We start from the raw sequence: 25,575 nt of genomic DNA, 5'->3' as shown, positions 1-25,575 counted from the left end.
GGGCGAGATTCTAGAGACGGAGCAAGCTTTATCGTAGACAAGATATCAAGCAATGCCAGGATAATCTTTTTTGGGGCGGGCCAGGTACCAGCTGTACAATAACACAGGCACACAGGACTCTTGGTACTTAACGGGTGGAAGACCCCATGTGATCTCAAGCATTTGCAATGCAATAGGTCTCGCATTTACGCGAGTTTAAGCTATTGGCATTGTAAATGACTATGCCTTTTATTTCTGTTTTAAAAACCAAAACATAAATAAAAGGCATTGTCATTTACAATGCCAATAGCTCAAACTCTCGTAAATGCGAGACCTCGTGCATTGCAAATGCTTGTTCAAAGTGCGACAGAATACTAATGTGCCGTTCAAACGACACAAGCGCTTCCTTTTACCCTCCTCAATGTATTTTTACTTAGCCTGGGAAAAAAACTCCTTGTCAGTTTTTTCTTGCTCTGTAACCATCTCCAAAAGCTTGTTCCAAGCAGGAGACCACCACGAGGCCCCCACATGTGAGATCTGTAGTTTTAAGTGATGCTTGTTTTTTTTTTTTTATTTAGACCGGGACGTCACTTTTCGAGTTTTGTGCCAATATATTATGTACACGTTTCTGCTGCATGGTTTTCAATCTGCATTAAATATCCCGAAGAGCTGGTGGGCCCCCATGGCGACAGTAATGTTAACACAGGGACAGGTGACAGTAACGGGGGAAGCACAGCTGCAGTGAACATTATCAGAGTACGGAGGCCAGAAGACAGTAATACAGGCTCACAGTGACAGGCACTACCGGCAGTGTAACATCTGTAAAGGTGCACAGAGCAGGCAGCACTCACGGTACACCTGCCGTCACGATACATAAACAGTGGACTGTAAAGGAAGGCATGAATAGAAACAGGAATATAGTGCCATGAAACTTGAGACGTGGCTTCTAAGAGCCAGGCCTGGTCCAGCAGTCCTGTGGCGCGGTAAGGCTGCGGCCTAGTGGTGATTTTAGGCCCTCGTTCCTTCTAGGTTGGAAAAATGCATGTGTGCTCCAAGTGAGGCCCTTTGAATGTGAGTGACGGTGGGAAGAGGGGGGGGGGGGGACGGTGTATCCCATTATCACTTTCCCGACCCCCAGACTGCAGATCATGGTACAACACATACTGAACGCATGTGAGAACATATGCAGCACTTTTCTCGTGTCCCGCTGTAGGCACACTGCCCAGGGGCACAGGCGGGTTCAACAGAGGGTCCCCATCGCTGGAATCCGCATGGTTCTCGCTTTCTGGCCTCCGTTCAGTGGAGTGACATTGAATGATGCCCAGCCCCTACTCCCTGCAGATTGTGATGAGGGGCCCCTGACTCTGCCGAACAACAGATATTCATTGACCCCCCACAAAATGTGGCACTGAGTCCTGAAGGGTTGGGGCCTTCTGTACCCTGGGACTGCGTTATGCGCATGCATGCATGTTTAGGTTTTTGCCGCCCTCCCCCTTTTGCCGCCCAGCCTTGCCTAATGGTAGAAACGGCCCTACTTCGGCCCCTAGCTCAGCAGTCCCTGTCTCCCATTTCTGCAGCCCCCTTCCCAATCCCTACAGTCCATGGCCTCTGTCTTTGGACCCCAGCCCCTGGTCACTGCCGTCTCCGGCCCCCTGGTCACTGCCGTCTCCGGCCCCCTGGTCACTGCCGTCTCCGGCCCCCTGGTCACTGCCGTCCTAGGCCTCCTGGTCATTGCTGTCCACCAGTCTCACAGATAATGCTGTCCTCTCCCCTCTGGCCACTGCTGTCCACTGTCCCCCCCCCCCCCCCCCCCCCCTCCGGTCACTGCTGTCTCCAGCGTTCCCTGTTCCTCTTGTACCTGGCCAGCCAGGTTCGATCTCTACTTTCCCTGCTTCCCCTTTCTCCCCTCTATCTCCAGCAACTGCTGTGCCTGCACCCCCCTCTACCCCGGTCGCTGCTGTCCCCAGAGGCCCCGGTCGCTGCTGTCCCCAGGGAACTTAGTTTCTGTTGTCTCAGCCCCCCAATCTTTGTCACCCTCTTTCTCAGATGTCTGTTGTAGTAGCACACCCCTCCTCACTGTGAGTCTGCGCCCAGCCTCGGTTGTGCCCAGCCACCCGTCTGTGCTGCCCAGGTTCTCTGGTCCCCTATCTCTACTCTCCTTCCAACTTTCTCGTCTCTCCCTGGACTATGCTGCCTTTCTCGCTCTTCGAGATCTCAGCTGCCTGTCTCCCCTGTTTTTTTCCTTGTTAGGTCTCGCCTGACCCAGCGCATGCGCTGGTCTGGTGAGACTTATTGAGAGGGCTCCAAAAAGTGCCACCAGACCAGCCTAGAGCTAGAGTGCGCGGGCTTTACCGCGATTACTTTCACTTTCGCGGCCGCAGGGCCGCTTTGATGTTTGATTGCGATCACTTTTGCGGCCGGACGGCCGCTTGGCATGGTCAATAGGTCTCGCTTTTGGGACCTTATAAGTATTTAGTTATGCAACTGTTGCATGGCTAAACACGTATAAGGTCCCAAAGGTGAGACCTATTGGCTGTGCCAATGCTTGTTTATCTTCTATTCTGCGGCCTCCAGCTCCTGCCTCTCTCCTTTTGTGCTCCCACACCCCCGCCTGCCGCTTTCTGTTCCTGATTCCTTTAATCCTGTTGTTGCAGCTTCAGCCATCATTGCTGCGTCCCCCTTTTCTCTGCTGTCTTCCCTCACCTGCCACTATGTCTCTCTTTCACTTTCTCTGTCGTCTCTGCTTGCGTTCTCGTACTGCCCCTCCATTTTATCTACGGTCTCTCCCTTCCCATTCTGCCAATTTTCTGATGTTTGTCTCTAGCTAAACTCTTTCTCCCTTCCATAGTTCTGCTTGCGCTTTCTCTCTCGTTTCTTTTTGTCTCTCCCTATCCTATATCCATGGCTGCTGTAATTATGAGATTCTCCCATTTTCTGCATAAATCTGGGTTTACTCCACCTGTCCAGTCACCCAGCAACTCCTGAATAATGCGTAGATTTCAACAAAACACGTACTAGTTCCAAAATAAGCTAAAGTTACTACAAATTCTAAACTTGGAGTCCAACTCTGCTCTATACATTTTGAAAAATGAACTGTTCAGTCTTTTCCTGTTGAGTGTTATATTCCTGCATTCAAAAGATGAGCCCTAGAGCTGTGTGAATCTAGAGTTCTTTTTGTGTAAGAGATTTAGTGCTATTATATGGAAAGCTGCAAATCTTATTTCCTTCCTTTCGGTTGCCTGGGCGGCCAATGGCCATCCTTGCGAATGACTTGTATGTCATAAAAGGGGGAGTTCAGGGCTTGGCAAGTAGTTTTACCTTCCACGTCACAGTGCAGGGAACTGCAAGTGCAGACCCTGCCATGGCAGAGGGCTACTTGCGTGGGTGACACAATCAGTGCTGTGGGCCCACTAGTAGCAATTCATTTACAGGCCCTGGGCACATGTAGTGCACATTCCCAGGGAATTATAAGCAAATGAAATATGCCAATTGAGTACACTATAAAGTTACCATGTTTTAGGGGAGAGAGCTCAAGCATTTAGCACTGATTAGCGGCGCTAAAGTGCGCAGAGTCCTAGAGCCAGCAAACATGGGTACAGAAGAAATGGAGGGAAGCAGGCAAAATATTTTTTTGCTGAATTCATTTTGTTGGCCTTAGGCCTCTGTGCACTTTACCACTGCTAACTGGTGATAAAGTGCTTGTGCTCAGTCCTTTAAATATGGTCTGATTGATGTATCCCAAACTGGAATATTTAAATTACTTAGAAGTTCCTACTTTAGTGCATTTCATGTACCCAGGGCCTGTAAATTAAATGCTACTAGTGGGTCTGCTGCACTGATTGTGCCACCCACTCAAGTAACCCTTTAAACACCATTACAGAGCTTGAGTGTTCAGTTTATAGTGACATGTTAGAAATGTGGGTATCCAGTTGGCAAGGGCTCGCACCTTTGTCCAAATAGGGACCCTTCTTCCTAGTCAGGATAAGGGAGTTACACTCCTAACATAACCCCTGCTCAGCCCCTTGGTAGCTTGGCACGAGCAGGCAGGCTGATCTCGGAGGCAGTGGGTAAAACATTTGCACATGACCAACAGTAACACAGTGGAAGCACCACAAAAGGACACCACACCAGTTTAGAAAAATATCCAATATTGTTATATACTTAAGACCAGACCAAAAATGATAAAAATCCACAATACAGTACTTAGAAATATTCAGTTATCAAAATAAATGTGTAAAACAGTTCCTTGAAGTCCATAGCTTCATCTGGGGCTATCACGGCGTCATGAACAACAAATCTAAATAGTTCTGGCTGACCGTGGCGTCGCGGGCCAGCTTTGGTGTCGGGAAGACCCGCAAAACCGTACCTTTAGAAATGCAGGGCGTCAGCGGCCTCTCATTGAGCTCCGAAAGCACGGTGTCCACAGGCGTCTGTCCTGGAGGTTGGTGCAGGAGTCGTCTGGCCCTTGAAGTCACACATGCTGCAGATCGAACTCCTCGCGGTTGAAGTCGGGAGCATTGGCAGGCATCTGGTCCTGCGGTCTGAAGGGCAGCGGTGCAGCATGCTGTGCCCTTAGGTCGCGGTGCAGGCTGCGGCTAGGTGATGGTCGTCCAGCGGTATTGGTGAGACCAGGGCTGCACTGCGAAGTGATGCGGTGCTCGTCGTGGTGCTGACAGGTCACTGTGCAAGCAGCGTCGTCTTTGCTGAAGCGCTGTCGTCGACTGACGAACTGGAGTCGATGGCGCTGGCGTCGGTAGGCCTAGGCTGGAGTGCAGGATGAGGACAGTGTTGCATGTAACTTACAAGCGGTGCCCTCGAACCACGGTGCAAGCAGTGGCGTTTGTTGTCATGAAGCTGCATCGTCGGGGATACCAGGGCAGTGGTAAGCGAGGCGGTGCGGAGTGCGGTACTCACAGGTCTCGGTGCAAGCAGCAGCTCGGTGGCGTCGTCATCAGGTGGCATCAGTGAGACCAGGGTTGCGGTGCAGCATTGTGGCGGTGCCCTCTGCAGTGCCTTCAGGACACGAAGTCGGTAGCGGCGTCTTAGACGGTGTTGGGTTGCTTTTTCTTCTGTTGCAACACAAAACAGTCACCAGAGCTGAGGGCAGAACTTGAAGTCTTTGCTGTACCTGAGACTTCTTGAAGAGTGGGCAAGCTCTTGGAGAAACTCACAAAAATAGATTGCAGAAAGTTCAAGTCCAGTCTTTTCACTGCCCAAGACCGAAGCAGCCACTGCAAGACAACTCAGCAAAGCACTTAGCAAAGTGGTAGTTCCTCCTCGCAGCTTCTCTAGCTCTATTTCTTGGCAGTCTTCTTGGTCCAAAAGAGTTTTAAAGTTCTGGAGTCTGGGCCCCAATATTTATACCTCAAAATCCTTTGTCCTCTCAGTCGGAGAATGTCTGTGCCTAGTCCAAACCAGTTCTGTCCTCTCTTCGCCCAGCTTCCTAGCAGGGGATGGAGACCGCATTGTCCAAGGCAGACAGGGCCCATTCAGGTGCAAGGAAATATCCTCCCACCACTCTAAGTACAGACTTGGCCTATTCAGGTGCTAATGAAAACTCCTCCCACTGCTCTGAATACAGGCCAGGGCTATTCAGCCCAGCCCCGACTCATTCAGGAATAGCAGGACAACCATCACCCCCGCCCCCTGGTGGCCATCTGAGAGAATGCCTCTTCTAACCCCTGTCTCTCCAAAGCCAGACAGTCAATGCACATCCTAGCAGAGACACACTGGATGACTAAGCAAGAAAATACCTACTTTCTAAGGGCCTCATGTAGGTAGCCAAATACCGGTCGGTAACGGCCGATTTTCGGTAAAAATGCCGTTACCGACCGGTATTCAGACAAGTGAGATGTAGGAGTCCAAAAACCACTTTTCGGTAAATATGAGGCGGTAAATACCGAATCATATTTACCGAATTCTAAAATACCGATTCATATTTACCGAATACATAATTAACGATTCGGTAAACATGAAGTGGTAAATATGAAGTGGTAAAATTTAAAATGACATGTAGGAGCACTCGGTAATTAAGAAATCCAGTAAAATCGTTAAATAAGAGTCGGTAATTAACACGGATTAAAAGCAGGTGGTAACCATCAACAATGGATAAAAGCAAACCCAAAATGCAACAGCGTGGACAACATGGCCGCTATGTACGTCATTGCAAGGCGCCTACGTCTACAGGCAGCAGGACTGAGGGTGTGGCGACGGGAGGAACAAATCTACAGACAGCGCATCACACTATTCCAGCTGACTGATGCAGAGATACATGAGAGGTACAGGCTAGACCCCGAAACCATCATGGACTTAATCAGGGACCTACACCCACTCCTGGACCATCCAATAAGAAGGGCGCACGCCATACCCCCACATGTGCAGGTGCTCTGCAGCCTACATCTGTTGGCATCCGGCAGTTATCAGGTGGTGATAGCTGCGGTGGGTGGGGTATCCCAGAGTTGCCTGTCACGTTTCTTCAGGAAGTTCCTGGATGCCATGATGCAGAGAATGCACCACTACATCAGCTTCCCGAACACACAGGCTGCACTGCAGAAAACAAAAACTGACTTTTATCACATGGCACAGTTCCCCCATGTCATCGGCTGTATTGATGGTACGCACATCCCAATCTGTCCACCAGCTGATACAGAGCACATCTACATGAACAGGAAGTCCACCCACTCCATCAATGTGCAGGTGATCTGTGATGCAGGGAACATCATCACAGATATTGTTGCAAAGTTTCCTGGGAGCACCCACGACTCTTACATCTTCCAGAATAGTGGGATATACACACGACTGAGTGCCGGAGAATTCGGAGAGGGATACCTGCTAGGTAAGTAACAGTGACGCCCCTTGAAACCTGCAAATCATAGTGTCATGAGGCATGTTACTGATGGTTCCCTTTTACTCATCCAGGCGACAGTGCATATGCATGCCGGTCATTCATCCTCACTCCCTACCTACACCCAGCAACCCAGAGTGAGAGACGATACAACGTGGCACACAAAACAACACGCAATGTGGTGGAGCGCACGTTTGGACTACTGAAGAGCAGGTTCCGCTGCCTGCACAAGAGCGGAGGCGCACGCCAGTACAAACCCATCACCTGCTGCAAGATTATTGCCACTTGTGCAATGCTGCACAACCTTGCCACGAAAAAAGGTACAGATGTGGAACTAACATATTTTGAGGACAACGAGGATGAGTCAGGCCAGCCAGAGGGCAACGCAGCTAGAGTGCCAACTGCAATCGATGGGAGAGAGAGACGGGCAGAGATCACATCCAACTATTTCTGAGTAAGTAAGGGGACACAGCGAGTTGTGAGAAGTCCTGACGTAGTTTTAATGTGGCACCACGCCATGCACACATGAACAGGCCAATCTGGCAATATACCATCTATAGTATGTCCAGGGTTACGTCACCCATTGGGAAGTGGCTAAGCAGGGCTACATCAATGTTTGCGCATACGCGCTGCAGTGGTGGATTGCACGGCCTGTGCATCCTCACTAGAGCCAACCCCAAGCCGCCTGCTGCTCCTGCGTGCTTCTGGGACGGGGGGTGTGATGCTGCTGCTGGTGTCGATGCTCTCCGCAGCATCCCCTGCAGCAGTTGTCGACGCCTGACTAGTCAATAGCACCCCTAGTGCACTTGTCACCTGCACCATCCCCCGAGACAGGTCGCTGCAGCACTGTGTTAGGCCCTCCTGCATCGTCACAGAGCGCCGGCACAGTAGAGAAGTGGCAGTTGCCAGACGGTTGAGTGCCCTGCTGGTAGTGTCCCTTCTCTGGCGTTCCCGGCGCCGTGCTTCGATGTCGGCATCTAATTTGCTGCACAACTGCTGGATAGACTGGGACATGTCCCGAATGCCCGCAGCCATGCCGCTAATGTTAGTGTCCATGTTGACTAATGTTGTCTTCATCACCCGCATGTGCCTCTGGACTGACATGACTGCCTTTGATTGCAGGCGCTGTTGCTTCAACATTTGGCCCTCGAGCCCCAAGAAGACACCATGGCCGTCAGTGGGTGCTGGTGGACTCTGGACACGCGACCTGCGGCGCCCTCTTGCTTCCGTCTGTGCTGCCTGTGAGGTGTGGGGCACAGTGGCATGGCTCCCTTCCTGGGGCCCGGTGCGGTCTTCTGGGCCCATGCTGTCGTCTGACGAGGTGTCTAAGGCTCGTAGCCTGGCTGCTGGACGCCTCCTCATTCTCACGCCTGCAAGCGGAGATGTGGCCGGTGAATCGAACATGAGTGGCGATGCTGGCTCTGGTGGTGGTGATGCTGGCTCTCGGTGAGGTGATGCTGGCTCTGTGTGCGGCGAGGCTGGCTGTGTTGGTGGTGCGGCTGCCAGTGGGCCTGCTCCCTGGTCTGAACTTGTGCTGGCTAGAGGTGATTTATGTGGCCGGTGTGCCGTCTCTCCTGCAGCATGCCCTGTCCTGCATGATGTCACATCTGTGGACAGAAATACAACATTGGCTCAGTGTCCCCGAAGGGCTGCATTGCAAGCGTCACAATAAATCATTTCACATTCCAATATGTCCCCTGTCTCCTTGTGCCTCGAGTGCGTGACATGCCTTGTTGCCCTGTAACATTTACGTCCTGGTTAGTGTTGCCCTGACTACATCTCCCGGAATGCATTGCCTGTCTGCACTGACACGTGTGGACTGCAGTGTGATTCTCGTTTCACAATTGGGGGATGTGGGATAGGGGTAGGGGGGGCTACATTGCTGTGCTTTCGTCTTACCTTGGTGTGTTGCGGCTCTGGCAGAGCTGTCGGCGTCCCCAAGACCCACGACGCTCTCTTGCTCGATTGTGGCCGCCACCAGCTCCTCCAGTTCGGTGAGGGCAGGTGCCCTGTTGGTTCCACCTCCGGTCTGGCTGGCCTCCTTCTGGATGTCGCCCATCTTCCTCTTGGTTACAATCCTGAGGTCATACCAGCGCTTTTGAGGACCTCAATGTCCCTGTGGGTCACTCCCACAGCATTGACCTGCGCCTGGATGGCCAGCCATATGTTGCGCTTTTCCACCTCAGGCACTTGCAGGGATTGCCTTCCGAACAGCTTCTGGTGCTGCTTCACCACCTCCTCCACCAGCACCTGGAGTTCCTTGGGGCTAAATTTCAGCTTCCTCCTCCTTTCCCCTCCGTCTTTCTGTGTTCTCTGGCTGGACATGCTGTTCGTTTACCCGCTCGCACATGCAACGGCTCCCTGCCTCTCCTCTGCACTCCAAGCCTCTCCAGGGTCGGCTAATTATGTACACCTGCCTGGGTGTGGCCACTTCGGCTAATTATGTACACCTGCCTGGGTGTGGGCAGTTCCTGGTTGGATGGGCTGTCGTTGCACTGGATTAGCTGTTTCGTCAAGTCATGTGATTTTATTTACCGAATCCATACATACCGATTCGGTATTTTCCGATTCGGTTAATACCACCTCGGTATTTTCCGATTCGGTACATACCACCTCGGAATTTTCCGATTCGGTAAATACCACCTCGGTATTTACCGATTCGGTGAATTCCGATTCGTGATTACCGAATGTTACCGAATCGGTAACTGTTACCGAATTTTTACCTACATATAACTTACCGATTCTAATTTACCGATTCGGTACGGCTCGGTATTTAAGAACCGGTAAATTTTATTTACCTACATGAGGCCCTAAAAGTGGTATTTTCAAACACAAAATGTAAAAATCACCTTTACTATAAGATGAATCTTTAGATTCTTAGTTCAGGCATAGTAAACTTTATTTTCCTACCTGGTCCCAATGGGAAGTTATATTTATAAGATGTTAAAGATGTTATAAATTAATTCATTCTTTCCAATGGGGTAGATAGCCTTACAATGGTGAAAAACGAAATTGGCAGTATTTCACTATCAGTTCATGCCACACACATCAGGGCACGTCCTACCTTTCACATACACTGCACCCTATCCACAGAGGTACCTTGGCCCTACCTTAGGGGTGACTCACATGGAAGAAACGGGAAGGTTAGGGCCTGGCAAGTGGGTGCACTTGCAAAGTCGATATGGCAGCTACAAACTGCGCGCAGATTCTGCAGTGGCAGATCTGAGTTACCTTTTCAGGGCTACTCACATGGGTGGCACAATCAGTGCTGCAGGCCCACGAGTGTTACAGCAAACAAATGATGGACGGAATGCTGACAATGCAAACATTCTCCCCCAGTCAAGAGATCTGTGTTAAATCCATCGTTCTTTTGCCCACTACGCCACCCCAGTTTGGACCCAGCCATATGCAAATAGGTCTGGACCCTGTGCCCCATGGGAACAGTCCAGACCGAACTGCCAGGCCAGATCCTCCCTGGACCGGAAACAAGCATCCTGGGACCGGTTTCAGGGTATGTCACCCTTCAGCCAGTGGAACAGTGAGCAAGGGACCCACGTCTGGGCATACCCGTCCCACTTAGGCCGAAAAGTGTTACAGCAACCAAATGATGGACGGAATGCTGACAATGCAAACATTCTCCACTAGTAGCATTTGATTTACAGGCCATGGCACACTCGGTGCACTTTACTACGGACTGACAAGTAAATCAAATATACCAATCATGGAAACGCCAATCCATCACACAATTTACACAGAGAGCATATCCACTTTAACACTGATCAGCAGTGATAGTGCCCAGAGTCCTAAAACCAACAACAGCAGGTCAGGAAAAAAATAGGAGGAAGAAGCAAAAAGTTTGGAGATAACCCTGCAAAAAGGGCCATTTCCAAAACATGTTGACTTGGCAATTAAAACCCCTTGCAAAGCCTTAAACTCTCCTTTTATTACATATACAGCACCCCTAAGGTAAGCCCTCGGTATCCTACATGGCAGGATACTATGTATTCAAATGGTAGGACATGTACTCTTAAGTTTTACAGTCCTGGTAGGTATAAAAAAAAAAACTTGTTTTTCACTACTGTGAGGCGCGTACCCTTCTCAAAGGATGACATTGGTAATTCCTCATTACATTTAATAAGTTGTAATCTCTAATAGAAAGGAAGTAGATCTGCTTAGCCATTTGGTGTCTGCAGCCTGTCTCTGATCACTGGCTGGTTGAGGTGACAGCTGAACTTTGTGTATTCCCTCTAGCCACACACAAAAGGAACTTCAGTGTGATTTGATGAGCCTTCTTGGAAGGTTAGGAGGGAGGAGCGGGGCACAGCTTCACACTTAATCCTGAATAGGCTGTGTCCTGTCCACACACAAAGGGCTGCATACATCCCTGTAGTGAGTCTGGAGCGAGGGCAGGAAAGGAGGACCTCTGTGCACTTCAAAGACCCTTCTTTGAAGCCCCCCCCCCCCACTTCAAAGGCACAATTGGCTGTGAGTACTGGACGTCCGACACCACCAACTCCATACACTTCTGGACCTAAAACCATTCTGCCAGGAAGAACTGCTGTGCTAAGGGACTGCCACTCTGCTAGACTGCCTCTGTGGAAGAACTGCTGCCTTGCAGTGTTACCCTGCTGCCTGCTGCTCTTTGATAGGGTAAAGACTAGACTTCCATCATTTGAACCCAGAGTGACTCCAAGGACTAGCTGACTAGCCTCCTGATCTGAAGTCTCGGGGACATAAAAGACTTGCACCCCTGCTCCTGGACCATTGGAAGAGGGCCTAAGGTGCTTGCTCCACGAGAACCGACGCATCCTCTGCTGCGAGAGCACAATCAACCCATCACCGATGTTGCAGGTACCGGACTGGCGCATCGCACTTGCAGCAAAGCACATCGCCATTGGAACCACCTCATCGCTGCCACTGCTGGGAGGCGATCTACGCATCCCCTCGACTGCGTAGAGAAACCCAGCACAATGGATTCTGAACCATCGCATCTTGGAAACGGCACATCGTCTTCAGAGTTGGGGCATCACCACTATCGAGTCCACCTCATAGCACCTCGCATCTTCATTGTCGCAACCAGGATCAAGGTACTATTGTTCAACCGGCCTTTCAGAGTCCCTGTATCTGGCCCACGCTCTATTGCAATCGGCCTGAAATTTTTACTTTGTCCCGGTCTGGTGGAACCAGACAGCCCAAATAGGCATTTAATGCTTCTAAGCGCTATTTTTTTTATAGTTTAATCTTTAATAACACATAACTCGCGTTCTATTTATTTAAATGTTTGTTATTTTGGTATTGTTTTATTTATGAAATTAAGAGCTATTTTTCTAACTTGGTATGGAATATTTTTGTGAGATGTTTTAACTTTTTTATTGTTTGAAGAGTTGCACAAATACTTTACACATTGCCTGTTAAGTTAAGACTAACTGCTCTGTGCCATGCTACCAGAGGGCGAGCACCGGTACATTTAGGGTGTTTTGTAACTTACCCCCAGTAGGATTGTGGTGATCTATCAAAGTCCACCAGGAACCCAATTTCTAACAATGGGGCTACAACTGATGAAGGTGTGAACAGGGCCGGCTCTAGGGCTGTGCGATCGGTGCGACGGCACCGGGCGTTGACTTTGGGTGGGGGGTTCATTTTTGAAAATGTACCTTTTTTTTTTTAAAAGCACCTGCTGCCGCGTTCCTGGCCTTCAGGAATTTTTGAAGGCATCAATTAAATGTCAGGTTAACTTCGGTGATTAATAGTCTTCCTGGAAAGAGACTGGAGGTTTGTCTAGTGGAAGTTTGGACTCATCCAAAGTTAGTGCTGTGGGTTAAAATGCCTGCTGCTAAGGACATGTACCATGCAAATAACAAAGTGCATTTAAAGTAAATAGGTCAGTGGGTCACTGATTCTGTAAGAGAGCTCCTTTTGTTACTTGTCGTTTATGTCAAAATCCTAATATAGAACATTGAGCTATTAACTGTCATCCTAGAGCTGCATGCAAACTGCAAGATATATGCTAGAGTTTTTTTGCCCAGGCTTTCATCATCCTAATCTTGTGAAAAGGGTTCATTTGGGTAGACAAAAATTCTCATAATGAAAGAGAACCCCTAACAATGATGTTACGTTTTAAATTCTGAATGTGTGCTTTTCCAGAATAAGAATTTAAACTATATTGCCTACCAGTATCGATGACATGTCACTCCTGCATTACACCTTGTAGTCCTGTCTGATGTAACCTTTCCTTTTTAAAAAAAAATCTTTTTATTAAGCAATACCAGAATATACATATAATAAATAATATAAAGCAGTGAATACATAAGTACAATAGTACATTAGAGATTATTGACAAAAGGAAAACTTAAGTTATCCCCAATAATGCTGAACAGTAATCTGATTATTATTGTCTACTTATGACCCCCTTACATTTCTAGTCCAGGCAGCGATGGGTGACCAGATCTTATGACCACGGATTCTTGACTGTCTACCCCTGGTGGAATAGATAGCTTTTTCTTGATTATAAACTCCCAGAAACCTGGTGAGCCACTTCTGGAAGGTCGGAGGTTCCATATCTTTCCATCTAGCTGCCAGTAGAATTCAATATACCGCAGTCCCTAAAAAGACGCGATTCCTCCTCCAAACTTAGCCCCAATGTACTATCGTAGCCAAGAATTAGCAGTGTAGATGATTCAGCTACTCTATGCCCAAATACTTCCTCCCAGAACCTTGACCGCTCCTTTTTTAGTAAGGTTAATTTATCACAATCCTAAAACATATGAGTCAAGGTAGCCGGCCCTAGTCCGCATCTGGGACAATAATCATCTATCCTTTTCCCCCCTGTAAACAACTTAGCAGGGGTAAAGTATAAATTAAAAATATTCTTATATAATTGGGCTAGAAGTATTTTCGATGTTAAAAACACTCATATCAATGTCAACAATGGGGTTAGTAAGCTTCAATGCCCAAGATGACTCTGTTGGTTCCAAATTGTCAGGAGTTTGATCAAGAAGCAAGCTGTATAAATTCCCAATTCTTGTCGATTTCCTCGCTATAGCATCCAGAAATGGAAGCCTTTCAAATGTAATCCTGGGGGTCTTTAAACTAAGAATATTTTTGATCTGAATAAATTTAAAATAGTGACTATTAGGAATTTCAAAAGCACTCTGTAGCACCGAAAACTGGAAATCTATTTCCCCCAGAAAAATCCTCAATTGTTCTTACACCCAAACTTTCCCAATTTTTAGCCATATCATCGTTAACCTGTATGGGCAGTAATGATGAATATCACAAGGGAGTGTACCTGTTAAACTTCGGGATGATGTAACATTTCCTATACATTGATTTACACAGATATGATTGTCTCTGTGCAATTTGTGTGGTGCAAAGTGCTCTGACACCTTACACAGGTATGAGTGGTGCTATAAAACTAAATGAATCTGAGAGACCGTGATTATGGAGACTTGAGGTGCACTGTTACGGGGTGCTAGTGAGGGAATCCGTGGCAGGGGTGGTCATAGGGGGGCACCAACAGACCTTGTCGCACAGGGCGCCACCAGTGCTAAAGTCCGTGGTGGCTCGCAGAGGGAGTGTTGCACGGGGCAGGGTGTGGGGGTAGTGGACTCCAACATTCGGTGGAATGGAGTAAGATAAATAAATAAAACAATTTAACTTGCACGCGCTGCATCACCAACTCGGCATAGTGGTATGTAGTATTGAGTACCAAAGTGTATTTTCTTTCTTGAAAAGAGAAGCATTGAGCTGAGCATTCTCCCTATTCATTTGTTGATTGATTTCTGATATCTGAGGCCTAGTAGCCCCCGCTTTATCCATGGAGCACAAACCGGGTATGACAACCACCCTAATGTATATTTAGATTTGCCCCATCCCTCAGTGATTTTTAGCGTGCTCTCAGATTCACACCATCACTTACTGTTTCTACCTGTATATAAAGTGTTACTCAAAATTCAGGTGTAAGACGTGCAACGTCACAGATAGGAGCACCATTATTATAAATAGAAATGTAATGCATTATGCATCCTGAAATATTCATGTACATCCTAATCTGCCTCGGAGTAGCTGTGGGAGAAACATTCCGGTGAAATGCAGGACATGCACAATCTGTAAGTGGGACACACTCTGTATATGGTAAACATTCACCACTTTTTTTCTAATTTGTTTTCCAAAGGGTGGATTTCAAGCACTTTCACAGCAGTTCACACCTTTCAAGCAATTTTTAGAGTTTTCTGTCCTCCCTACACCATGTGAACCAGAGAAATACCAAGAACCACCACAAAACGCCGTAAAAGTAGTGAGATTTCACAGATGTGGAAAAAGTGGTTTGGCTATTCTTGGTTCCATCTTTTAATGAAAGCAAAAAAAACAATTTGCCCAGACTTAATTCTAAGGACTCTCCTACGGCTGACTTCATAAACGGCTTGTCCAGGCTCGGGTCCTTTCCTCCCCTCAGATTCACATGTCTCCTGAGCTCTCACACGTTTTCCAGGCTAAGGATTCAACTAAGTCCTACAGAGAGGGTGTATGTAGTGGTGTGTAGGAGTGTGCAGTGTGAGTGAGATGAATTGAGGTGGAGCTAGGATAATCAAGTTTAACCCCTTCGCTGCTAGGCCTCCCCACACCCCACCACCGTACTAAGCCTTTTATTGCTACTTGGTGTAGTTCGTGCTTAGGCCCCTATACTTTTTGTCCACATAAGGTATCCACAACAAATTTGCGTCCCTTTTCCACAACATCCTGGGGATTTTAAATGTACCCAGGGTTTGTGGATTCCCCAAGAGCAGTCCGAGAAATTGACCAAAATACAGCAGCATTTTGGATTTCTGGGAATAAATGGGAAAAAGGTGCTGCAGAAGAAAGTCTGGTTTTTTTACCCTTCAAACGGCATCAATGAAGAGTTTATGGTGCTAAAATCATCATCTTCATAGCTTTCAGGAACAGGCAGAATTGAATCGGAAAATCAACATTTTCACCACCGTTTTGGCATTTTACTGGGACATAGACCATTTTTCCTATTTTTTGTGCTTTCAACCTCCTTCCAGTTAGTAGTAATAATGGAGGTGAAACCAACGGTGGATCCCGTAAATCTATATGTTTCTGAAAAGTAGACAAAATTTCAAATTCAGCAAGGGGTCATTTGTGTAGATGCTTCGGTTTTCCTATAAAGTTACAGTTGAAATTTTAAAAAAAATTGAAATTGCTTTAAAAAACAGCCATCTGTGTCTCTATTTGCATCTGAAAGTTCTTCTAACTATGGCAGGTTTTCAAAAGCAATATATCGTTACGTCCACTTGACCCTTCTGATTATGGGGATAAATAGGGCTTGTAGGTTCTCCAAAGTCTGAGGTGCCCAGAGCCAATAACTGAGCTGCGCCTTGCGATGGTTTTTCATTGTGCGCCGGGTGTACAGCAATTCACTTGGTAAAATAGAAAGAGTGAAAAATGGGTATCAAGGAAACCTATGTATCTTTGAAATGGGAGCAAGATGTGTAGTTTAAAACCAGTAGTTATTTGCACATCTGAGTTTGTGGGCACCCATACCAGCATGTGAATTATAGAGCATTTCTCAAAATAATGTCTTTCTTACACACTCTCTTACATTTGGAAGGTGCAAATGCAGAGAGACATTTGGTAATAACACTTGCTCTACTATTCTGTTTTGCGCGAAGTCTCTCGATGAAAATGGTTCCTCACTTGTGTGGGTAGGCTAAGTGCCCGCGACAGGAAACGGCCAAAAATGCAACATGAACACATCACTTTTTTCCACTGAAAACTGACCCTTTTTAGGGTCGAGCCTGCAAGTGCAAGCACCCGCTTATGACACTATTGTGTTCAGTAAAGGACTTGCAAACCCGCCCTTGCTTACCATTTGTTGGTTCCAGCTTCAGTCTTCTTTGCTGCCTCTTAACTGGCCAGGGCAGCCAAAATGTCAGTTCCATTTGCTTCGGTGGAGCAGGGACCAAGCACAGATTAAACAAACGTAATCCATGCCTGTCCGCTACTCCCGACATGATCGAGGTACTATTTCTCCTAACCCTCTTCTTCCCCCCCCCCCCCCCCCCCCCCCCCCCACTATCTCCTTTTCCCCTCGCTGAAGAGTGAGGAACCGCTGCTGGCCATTGTGCTTATTCTTTTGTAAATGGGTTTGATGCAATATAAACATGTTTGGGTGTCGCACGTTGCAGTCCTGCATGTTAGAACCCACATCACGAGCACTGCGCCTAGCCTTTCAGAGTGGGACACTTTTCTTCGAGCAGGCGTCTGCCCACCAGTTACTGCGTGTGACCTGCTGCAGCAGTTGAGTGCCTTGTATCATAAGAGAAGATATCGGGCCTCATGCGAGTGAGGCTGCTTAATTAATCTCAACCCTATTGATGTATGTAGTTGTACACTGACGGTGCTGTTGTCGGTTAGGCTTTCGGCAGGCTCCGGCGGGAAAGCGGGGTTCATAAAAGTGGCATTGCAAGAGGCATCTTGGTCTGATCTTTCTTAGGTCTTTGAATTAACGATTGCATCTGTGAAGCATCTTAGTGTTGTTGCCGCTTCCCATTTTCCAAGTTTGAGACGCATGTTGCTGCATTGCTCCCAACATGGTATCCTTTATAAAGGGGCCATTTTGTCTGATCCATGCATTCAGACAGTCGCACAGCGGACCGGGAGCTCCATGTCATGTATGTCATTTTGCATGCTGTAATTCTGAACCCAATATTTACAATGTTCAAAAGTGAAACTACAAACCCCAGAATGCATCATGCTCTTAGATGACGATACAAATCTGGTTGAAGTTGTCACATGACATGAGGGCATCTGTGAAGTGTGCTTGAGAAACACGAAACTTGCTCAGGTGCATCGTTCACCAAATGAGAAGAATTGAAAAAGTGTGTTCCAGAAGATTAGTGCCTGTCATTAACTAAAGGGAGTCCCCGACACTGCATAAAACTTACTTGCTCTTTCTTAGAAACAGCAGCAAGAAGATGTCAATATTAAAAAAATAAACCTTGTACCTTTGCATCCTGCCATTAGCTATTGGCAGAAGCTCTCATGCCATCTGCCAGTGAGTTTGAATTATAGGTTTGAAATACTGCAGGAAAAACATTTTAATGAGGCAGATGGCAGAAGAGATGACTGTTAGCCACATTGTTGCTACAGATCTACTTGCAATACAGCAGATATCTGTGTTTGGTCATAGTTTGAAAAGGCATTTGCTTTTGATAGAAAAATGTAACACCGATGGCTCAGTGAGTTGAAAATTCACTGCTCTCATCGTGTGACATGGGGGGGGGGGGGGGTGTGTGTCATGATCAGGAATCAACAAAAGGCCAAATCCGCATTTTTATCTGCCTTAGTTCAATACCCATTGAGTACAATTTGATTTGGTATTCGTAACATCTAATATTTACAGCACTTAGAAATAAGTGCCCCGCCACTTTACAATTTCACCAGCCAGCACTGTATACAGTGTAAGTGAAATCCGAGTCACTTCATATACCATGAAATAAAGACTTGAAGGTATTTTTGCAGTTGACAGGCTTTTTCCTGGTAATAATATGAATTGGTAATTCCATTACCGAAATCAATACTCACAATGAAAGGGTTTATTTTCAGTTAATTGGAGTAAAACACAAAAAGCGCTTTGTGCATTTAGAGCAGCAATTTTAGCACCAGTATGTTTTCCCGTGCTGACAAGCACTGCTTTGCCTTGCAGTGAAATAGTAAGAGCGAACTGGAGCACTGGATAAGCAGTTATATCCCTTTACTTTAATTCAATTGAGTTTTTTTTTTGTCCATTTACCGTGCTTTTAACACAATTGTCAACTCTAACTCGATGTAGGGTTTTTAGTAACCGGAAGTTTGGTGCTCAGGCTAGTATGCGTTAAGTTTACTATGCATGGAGTGTGCACGGTGCTGCCAGGTTGGGGGAAATACCCTGTAACCCCCGTAAATGTGTGAGTCAAAGAACCCACACCAGTAATGAGAACACAGTCCTGGGCACACGTAATATGGATATGTCAATGGTATTAGTGTCTCGTATAGTTCAACATTTCTGTGGTCGACACCAGTGTATTGGTCAAAAGTACTTAATGATGCAACAACAAAGAAACAACCAGCCGACACGTGTTTTCACATTAGCGAACTATCCCGTGACTCTTCAGGGCTGTGTGGCTCTGGAAAAGAACAGGGGGTGTCGCGAGGCCGGTGATAATTCCAACCCGGCCAGGAGGTCAAAGAGGACCAAATGGTCCACGTCGAGGTTCTTGCTAGATGGCTGGCCCAAAGTAGCGGGCCCCTGTGGAAGGGGTTGTGAGAAGGGCGGTGTGGCCCTGCGTACAAAAGGAATTACGGAAATCAAGACGGAACCAGTGTCTTCCTTTCTCCCCCACACTGACTTAAGTAGGTCGGCGTAACCGCCCTCCCGCTCCCTCCAAGATACTGCTCGGACAAGGTTACTATTCCCCAAGGATTCTGACATCCCCCCCCGTAGTACGGCATACCCCCCTATCTGCCTCCTCCAGACACTGGACACACAAGATCACTTCCCCCAAGGAGTCTCGTATTGCCTCGCCTCTACCCACGCATCTACATGTCGCACCAAAGACGTGTGACTACCTTCAAGAGGTCCTTTTGTACGCAATACTTTTGATCAATACACTGGTGTCGACCACAGAAATTTTGAACTATACGAGACACTAATACCATTGTCCTATCCTCATTACGTGTGCCCAGGACTGTGTTCTCACAACTGTCCACTCTTCCGACGTTCTCCAAGTAAGGATCTTTGTGTACTGAAATGAAACCAAGGTGTTTTTTTTGTACTTATGATATAAAGCATTCGTGCCTTATTAATAAGTTAAACAATTTCACTTAATTGCACTTTAGCAAAAAACTATTACATCACAGAAAAGTTTATAGTTAACAGAAAGTGAAGAGCATAGTCACAAAAAGTGAAGAGCATAGTCACAAAAAGTGAAGAGCATAGTCACAAAAAGTGAAGAGCATAGTCACAAAAAGTGAAGAGCATAGTCACAAAAAGTGAAGAGCATAGTCCCCTCAGAGGTTAGTGAGAGTAGCCAGTGATTCTTTTCCCTCTGCTGGGGGCTGTGTACGGTATCTCATGTGTGCTGCAGAGGTTAGTGTGAGTAGCCAGTGATTCTTTTCCCTCTGCTGGGGGCTGTGTACGGTATCTCAAAGTGCTGCAGAGGTTAGTGTGAGTAGCCAGTGATTCTTTTTCCCTCTGCTGGGGGCTGTGTACGGTATCTCAAGTGTGCTGCAGAGGTTAGTGTGAGTAGCCAGTGATTCTTTTCCCTCTGCTGGGGGCTGTGTACGGTATCTCATAAAGTGCTGCAGAGGTTAGTGTGAGTAGCCAGTGATTCTTTTTCCCTCTGCTGGGGGCTGTGTACGGTATCTGAGTGTGCTGCAGAGGTTAGTGTGAGTAGCCAGTGATTCTTTTCCCCTCTGCTGGGGGCTGTGCACGGTATCTGAGTGTGCTGCAGAGGTTAGTGTGAGTAGCCAGTGATTCTTTTTCCCTCTGCTGGGGGCTGTGCACGGTATCTCATGTGTGCTGCAGAGGTTAGTGTGAGTAGCCAGTGATTCTTTTTCCCTCTGCTGGGGGCTGTGCACGGTATCTGAGTGTGCTGCAGAGGTTAGTGTGAGTAGCCAGTGATTCTTTTCCCTCTGCTGGGGGCTGTGTACGGTATCTCAAAGTGCTGCAGAGGTTAGTGTGAGTAGCCAGTGATTCTTTTTCCCTCTGCTGGGGGCTGTGTACGGTATCTCAAGTGTGCTGCAGAGGTTAGTGTGAGTAGCCAGTGATTCTTTTCCCTCTGCTGGGGGCTGTGTACGGTATCTCATAAAGTGCTGCAGAGGTTAGTGTGAGTAGCCAGTGATTCTTTTTCCCTCTGCTGGGGGCTGTGTACGGTATCTGAGTGTGCTGCAGAGGTTAGTGTGAGTAGCCAGTGATTCTTTTCCCCTCTGCTGGGGGCTGTGCACGGTATCTGAGTGTGCTGCAGAGGTTAGTGTGAGTAGCCAGTGATTCTTTTCCCTCTGCTGGGGGCTGTGTACGGTATCTGAGTGTGCTGCAGAGGTTAGTGTGAGTAGCCAGTGATTCTTTTCCCTCTGCTGGGGGCTGTGTACGTTATCTGAGTGTGCTGCAGAGGTTAGTGAGAGTAGCCAGTGATTCTTTTTCCCTCTGCTGGGGGCTGTGCACGGTATCTGAGTGTGCTGCAGAGGTTAGTGTGAGTAGCCAGTGATTCTTTTTCCCTCTGCTGGGGGCTGTGCAAGGTATCAGAGTGTGCTGCAGAGGTTAGTGTGAGTAGCCAGTGATTCTTTTTCCCTCTGCTGGGGGCTGTGCACGGTATCTCATAAAGTGCTGCAGAGGTTAGTGTGAGTAGCCAGTGATTCTTTTTCCCTCTGCTGGGGGCTGTGTACGGTATCTGAGTGTGCTGCAGAGGTTAGTGTGAGTAGCCAGTGATTCTTTTTCCCTCTGCTGGGGGCTGTGTACGGTATCGGAGTGTGCTGCAGAGGCTAGTGTGAGTAGCCAGTGATTCTTTTTCCCTCTGCTGGGGGCTGTGTACGGTATATGAGTGTGCTGCAGGGGCTAGTGTGAGTAGCCAGTGATTCGTTTTCCCTCTGCTGGGGGCTGTGTACGGTATCTGAGTGTGCTGCAGAGGTTAGTGTGAGTAGCCAGTGATTCTTTTTCCCTCTGCTGGGGGCAGTGCACGGTATCGGAGTGTGCTGCAGAGGTTAGTGTGAGTAGCCAGTGATTCTTTTCCCCTCTGCTTGGGGCTGTGTACGGTATCTGAGTGTGCTGCAGAGGTTAGTGTGAGTAGCCAGTGATTCTTTTTCCCCTCTGCTGGGGGCTGTGTACGGTATCTGAGTGTGCTGCAGAGGTTAGTGTGAGTAGCCAGTGATTCTTTTTCCCTCTGCTGGGGGCTGTGCACGGTATCTCATGTGTGCTGCAGAGGTTAGTGTGAGTAGCCAGTGATTCTTTTTCCCTCTGCTGGGGGCTGTGCACGGTATCTGAGTGTGCTGCAGAGGTTAGTGTGAGTAGCCAGTGATTCTTTTCCCTCTGCTGGGGGCTGTGTACGGTATCTCATAAAGTGCTGCAGAGGTTAGTGTGAGTAGCCAGTGATTCTTTTCCCTCTGCTGGGGGCTGTGTACGGTATCTGAGTGTGCTGCAGAGGTTAGTGTGAGTAGCCAGTGATTCTTTTTCCCTCTGCTGGGGGCTGTGTACGGTATCTGAGTGTGCTGCAGAGGTTAGTGTGAGTAGCCAGTGATTCTTTTTCCCTCTGCTGGGGGCTGTGTACGGTATCTGAGTGTGCTGCAGAGGTTAGTGTGAGTAGCCAGTGATTCTTTTTCTCTCTGCTGGGGGCTGTGTACGGTATCTCATAAAGTGCCGCAGAGGTTAGTGTGAGTAGCCAGTGATTCTTTTTCCCTCTGCTGGGGGCTGTGCACGGTATCTCATGTGTGCTGCAGAGGTTAGTGTGAGTAGCCAGTGATTCTTTTTCCCTCTGCTGGGGGCTGTGCACGGTATCTGAGTGTGCTGCAGAGGTTAGTGTGAGTAGCCAGTGATTCTTTTCCCTCTGCTGGGGGCTGTGTACGGTATCTCAAAGTGCTGCAGAGGTTAGTGTGAGTAGCCAGTGATTCTTTTTCCCTCTGCTGGGGGCTGTGTACGGTATCTCAAGTGTGCTGCAGAGGTTAGTGTGAGTAGCCAGTGATTCTTTTCCCTCTGCTGGGGGCTGTGTACGGTATCTCATAAAGTGCTGCAGAGGTTAGTGTGAGTAGCCAGTGATTCTTTTTCCCTCTGCTGGGGGCTGTGTACGGTATCTGAGTGTGCTGCAGAGGTTAGTGTGAGTAGCCAGTGATTCTTTTTCCCTCTGCTGGTGGCTGTGCACGGTATCTCATGTGTGCTGCAGAGGTTAGTGTGAGTAGCCAGTGATTCTTTTTCCCTCTGCTGGGGGCTGTGCACGGTATCTGAGTGTGCTGCAGAGGTTAGTGTGAGTAGCCAGTGATTCTTTTCCCTCTGCTGGGGGCTGTGTACGGTATCTCAAAGTGCTGCAGAGGTTAGTGTGAGTAGCCAGTGATTCTTTTTCCCTCTGCTGGGGGCTGTGTACGGTATCTCAAGTGTGCTGCAGAGGTTAGTGTGAGTAGCCAGTGATTCTTTTCCCTCTGCTGGGGGCTGTGTACGGTATCTCATAAAGTGCTGCAGAGGTTAGTGTGAGTAGCCAGTGATTCTTTTTCCCTCTGCTGGGGGCTGTGTACGGTATCTGAGTGTGCTGCAGAGGTTAGTGTGAGTAGCCAGTGATTCTTTTTCCCTCTGCTGGGGGCTGTGCACGGTATCTCATGTGTGCTGCAGAGGTTAGTGTGAGTAGCCAGTGATTCTTTTTCCCTCTGCTGGGGGCTGTGTACGGTATCTGAGTGTGCTGCAGAGGTTAGTGTGAGTAGCCAGTGATTCTTTTTCCCCTCTGCTGGGGGCTGTGTACGGTATCTGAGTGTGCTCTGCAGAGGTTAGTGTGAGTAGCCAGTGATTCTTTTTCCCTCTGCTGGGGGCTGTGTACGGTATCTCATGTGTGCTGCTGTCACAATACGTGCTCATCCTGTAAAAATCAGATAAGTCCACTGATTCTGGCGGACCACATATTAACCTATTTTGAACCTGTGAAAGACATCATTCAAGGCCTCTTCATTTTGTCCTAAACATAAGTGACCTCTTTGCGCTAGGGTTACTTTTTATGGTCAATGTACCCGCCCATTGCTTACCATTTGTAGAATCCAGTTTCAGTCTTCTTTGCTGTCTCCTATCTGGCCAGCCCAGACCAAACGTCTGTTCCGTTTGCCTCCATGGAGCAGGGACCAAGCACAGAATAATCAAACTTAATCAATGTCCTTCTGCTGTTCCCGACGTGATTGAGGTAATTTCTCCTCCCCACCGCCCCACCACTCTCCCCTCTTTGCCTCGCATGGTTTCCCAGCTACTGTTCTAAGCTGATCGCAGTGTGTCTTTTTAGGAAGGTTTGTTTGGACAGGAGCAGCAGGCTTTGCAATGTACACAAATATCACTCAAAATTTGCGTGAATCTGGATGAAAATGAGTGGCACGAGGCACTGTCGTATAGGGACTGCCACCATCCACAGTCCCCATCTGCCATCCACGTGGCCACCTCTCAGTTCCCAGTTTCCAGCAGCGTGTCTTTTCTGTTGCCAAGATTCCCACCTGGGCCTCAATTTGCCTTATTCAATCCAAGCTATTTCAGGGCCATCCTTCCAAAATTCTCTCTAACCTCTCAACTCTCTCCAAAGGAAATTGCGTGGGTTTAGGCAGTCTCCTTGCAGATGAAGTGTTTCATCTGAACAGCCACAGCACATGAAAGCACAGCAATGAACATGTAATCGCAACTGCACCCCGTCACTGCTCAAATTACACTCTTTTGCAAAGATCCTCTTTGGTTTAATAATTGTATTTCATTAGGGCTCCCTACAATCTCAGTCTAGCGCCAGGATACCCGTTGGGTGACAGTAGCGCTCTACAAGAATAAAATACTATACAATACAATGACAGACCATACCATACTATACAATGATAGGCAATACACCACCGTATTATACTACACAGTGACCATGTGTGGGGAAACATCGCATCCAAGCGCCTGACGAACCATCACAAGGACATCGCCTGGATGGCCATCCAAGGAGGACTTCCCGTGAGAGCGTTCATGCACGCAAGAGGACTCAACCTATACAAGTCCTGCCTGAGAGGGTGCACCGTGGACGAGACAACATACCATCTCTTCTGAGAGTGCACGTACGCACAAGACCTGCTGAAGGCCCTGGGCACAGAGCTTAGGGCCTGGATACCTACTTCATGCATCACCCAGACTCTGTGATGTATGATTTGTTGCCAGGGACACATGCACTAGGTGACCTCCAGGGCTGCTGGAGGCTCCTGGGCTGTTTTAAAGATGTTCTTCTGTTTTCCAGAACCCGCGTGGTAGTAGGGAAGAAGGAGACATTGAGCTGGCTGGACGACTAGGCGTATGGAATCCTGCACTCCTGCAGAAAGCAGATATCTCGGTTCTGAGCGGCCAGGAAGCGCAACGTGTCGACCCGCCTAACCTGATCATTCACCCTCCTGACGTTTACGGTGAACAATGATATAGCCATTGTCTCAGCTCTAGCAGTCGGTGTCTGGTTTCGGAACCTTTCTGTGGGATGGCTGTTAGACCGCTGGGTACTGAACCGTCTGCAGGCCCTCTGTTGCTCGTGCTATCCCTTATTGGTTCTCGGTGGAGATCTCCACTGTGGCTTCTGCGTCTTCTAGCCACACGATGTTGTCCTCCTCATTCTTTTCTGCTCCGATCTTCGGGGCTTTACTGACTATCTGGTGCAACCTCCGCAGGTCCTCTCGGACAGCTTCTGCGGGGTCCTCTGGGGTGTTTCCATCCTCCTCCATGTCGCTGTCCTCCTTCCTGGAGTCCACTGTGAAGTAGTCTTCCTCTGTGTTCCTTGTTCCTGGTCCGTGATGATGTTCTTCCGGGTGTAGAAGTCATCCTTTCTCTCTTTCTGCAGGTCTTGGGTGGAGAGGGGGAGCTGGACTCCCTTTCCTCCTTTGCTGTTGTCGGGGTCCGCTTTGGTGTCCGCTGGTGGTGGTGCGGTCCCTGTCTTCCCTCTGGACCTGATCTGTCTCTTTTCCTCCTTCGTCCCTTTGTGCCTCAGCCTCTGCGATCTGACTTACTGCCATCCCTCGTTTTCGTTGCTGCT

The 25,575-nt window shown here is 48.2% G+C and overlaps 1 protein-coding gene across 2 annotated transcripts in view; it reads left to right on the top strand.

Annotated features, from left to right (window-relative positions):
* Positions 1 to 25,575, top strand: part of LOC146869304 (uncharacterized) — a 77,891-nt gene that overhangs the window by 36,337 nt on the left and 15,979 nt on the right. Inside the window, exon 3 of one of the 2 annotated variants that reach the window (XM_085647132.1) lies at positions 7,946 to 8,453. The exons of the other annotated variant lie outside the window; for it this stretch is intronic. Within the exon in view, the coding sequence (XP_085503258.1) occupies positions 7,946 to 8,229 (284 nt within the window). The 3' untranslated portion in view covers positions 8,230 to 8,453. Of the gene's footprint in view, positions 1 to 7,945; positions 8,454 to 25,575 lie in introns of those variants that run through there. 2 annotated transcript variants of the gene reach the window in all.

This window comes from Triturus cristatus, chromosome 1_1, assembly GCF_964204655.1.
Source record: "Triturus cristatus chromosome 1_1, aTriCri1.1, whole genome shotgun sequence".
Classification (NCBI taxonomy): domain Eukaryota; kingdom Metazoa; phylum Chordata; class Amphibia; order Caudata; family Salamandridae; genus Triturus; species Triturus cristatus.
Note: the sequence above shows the minus strand (reverse complement) of the source record. Positions and strands in the feature narration are given on the sequence as shown.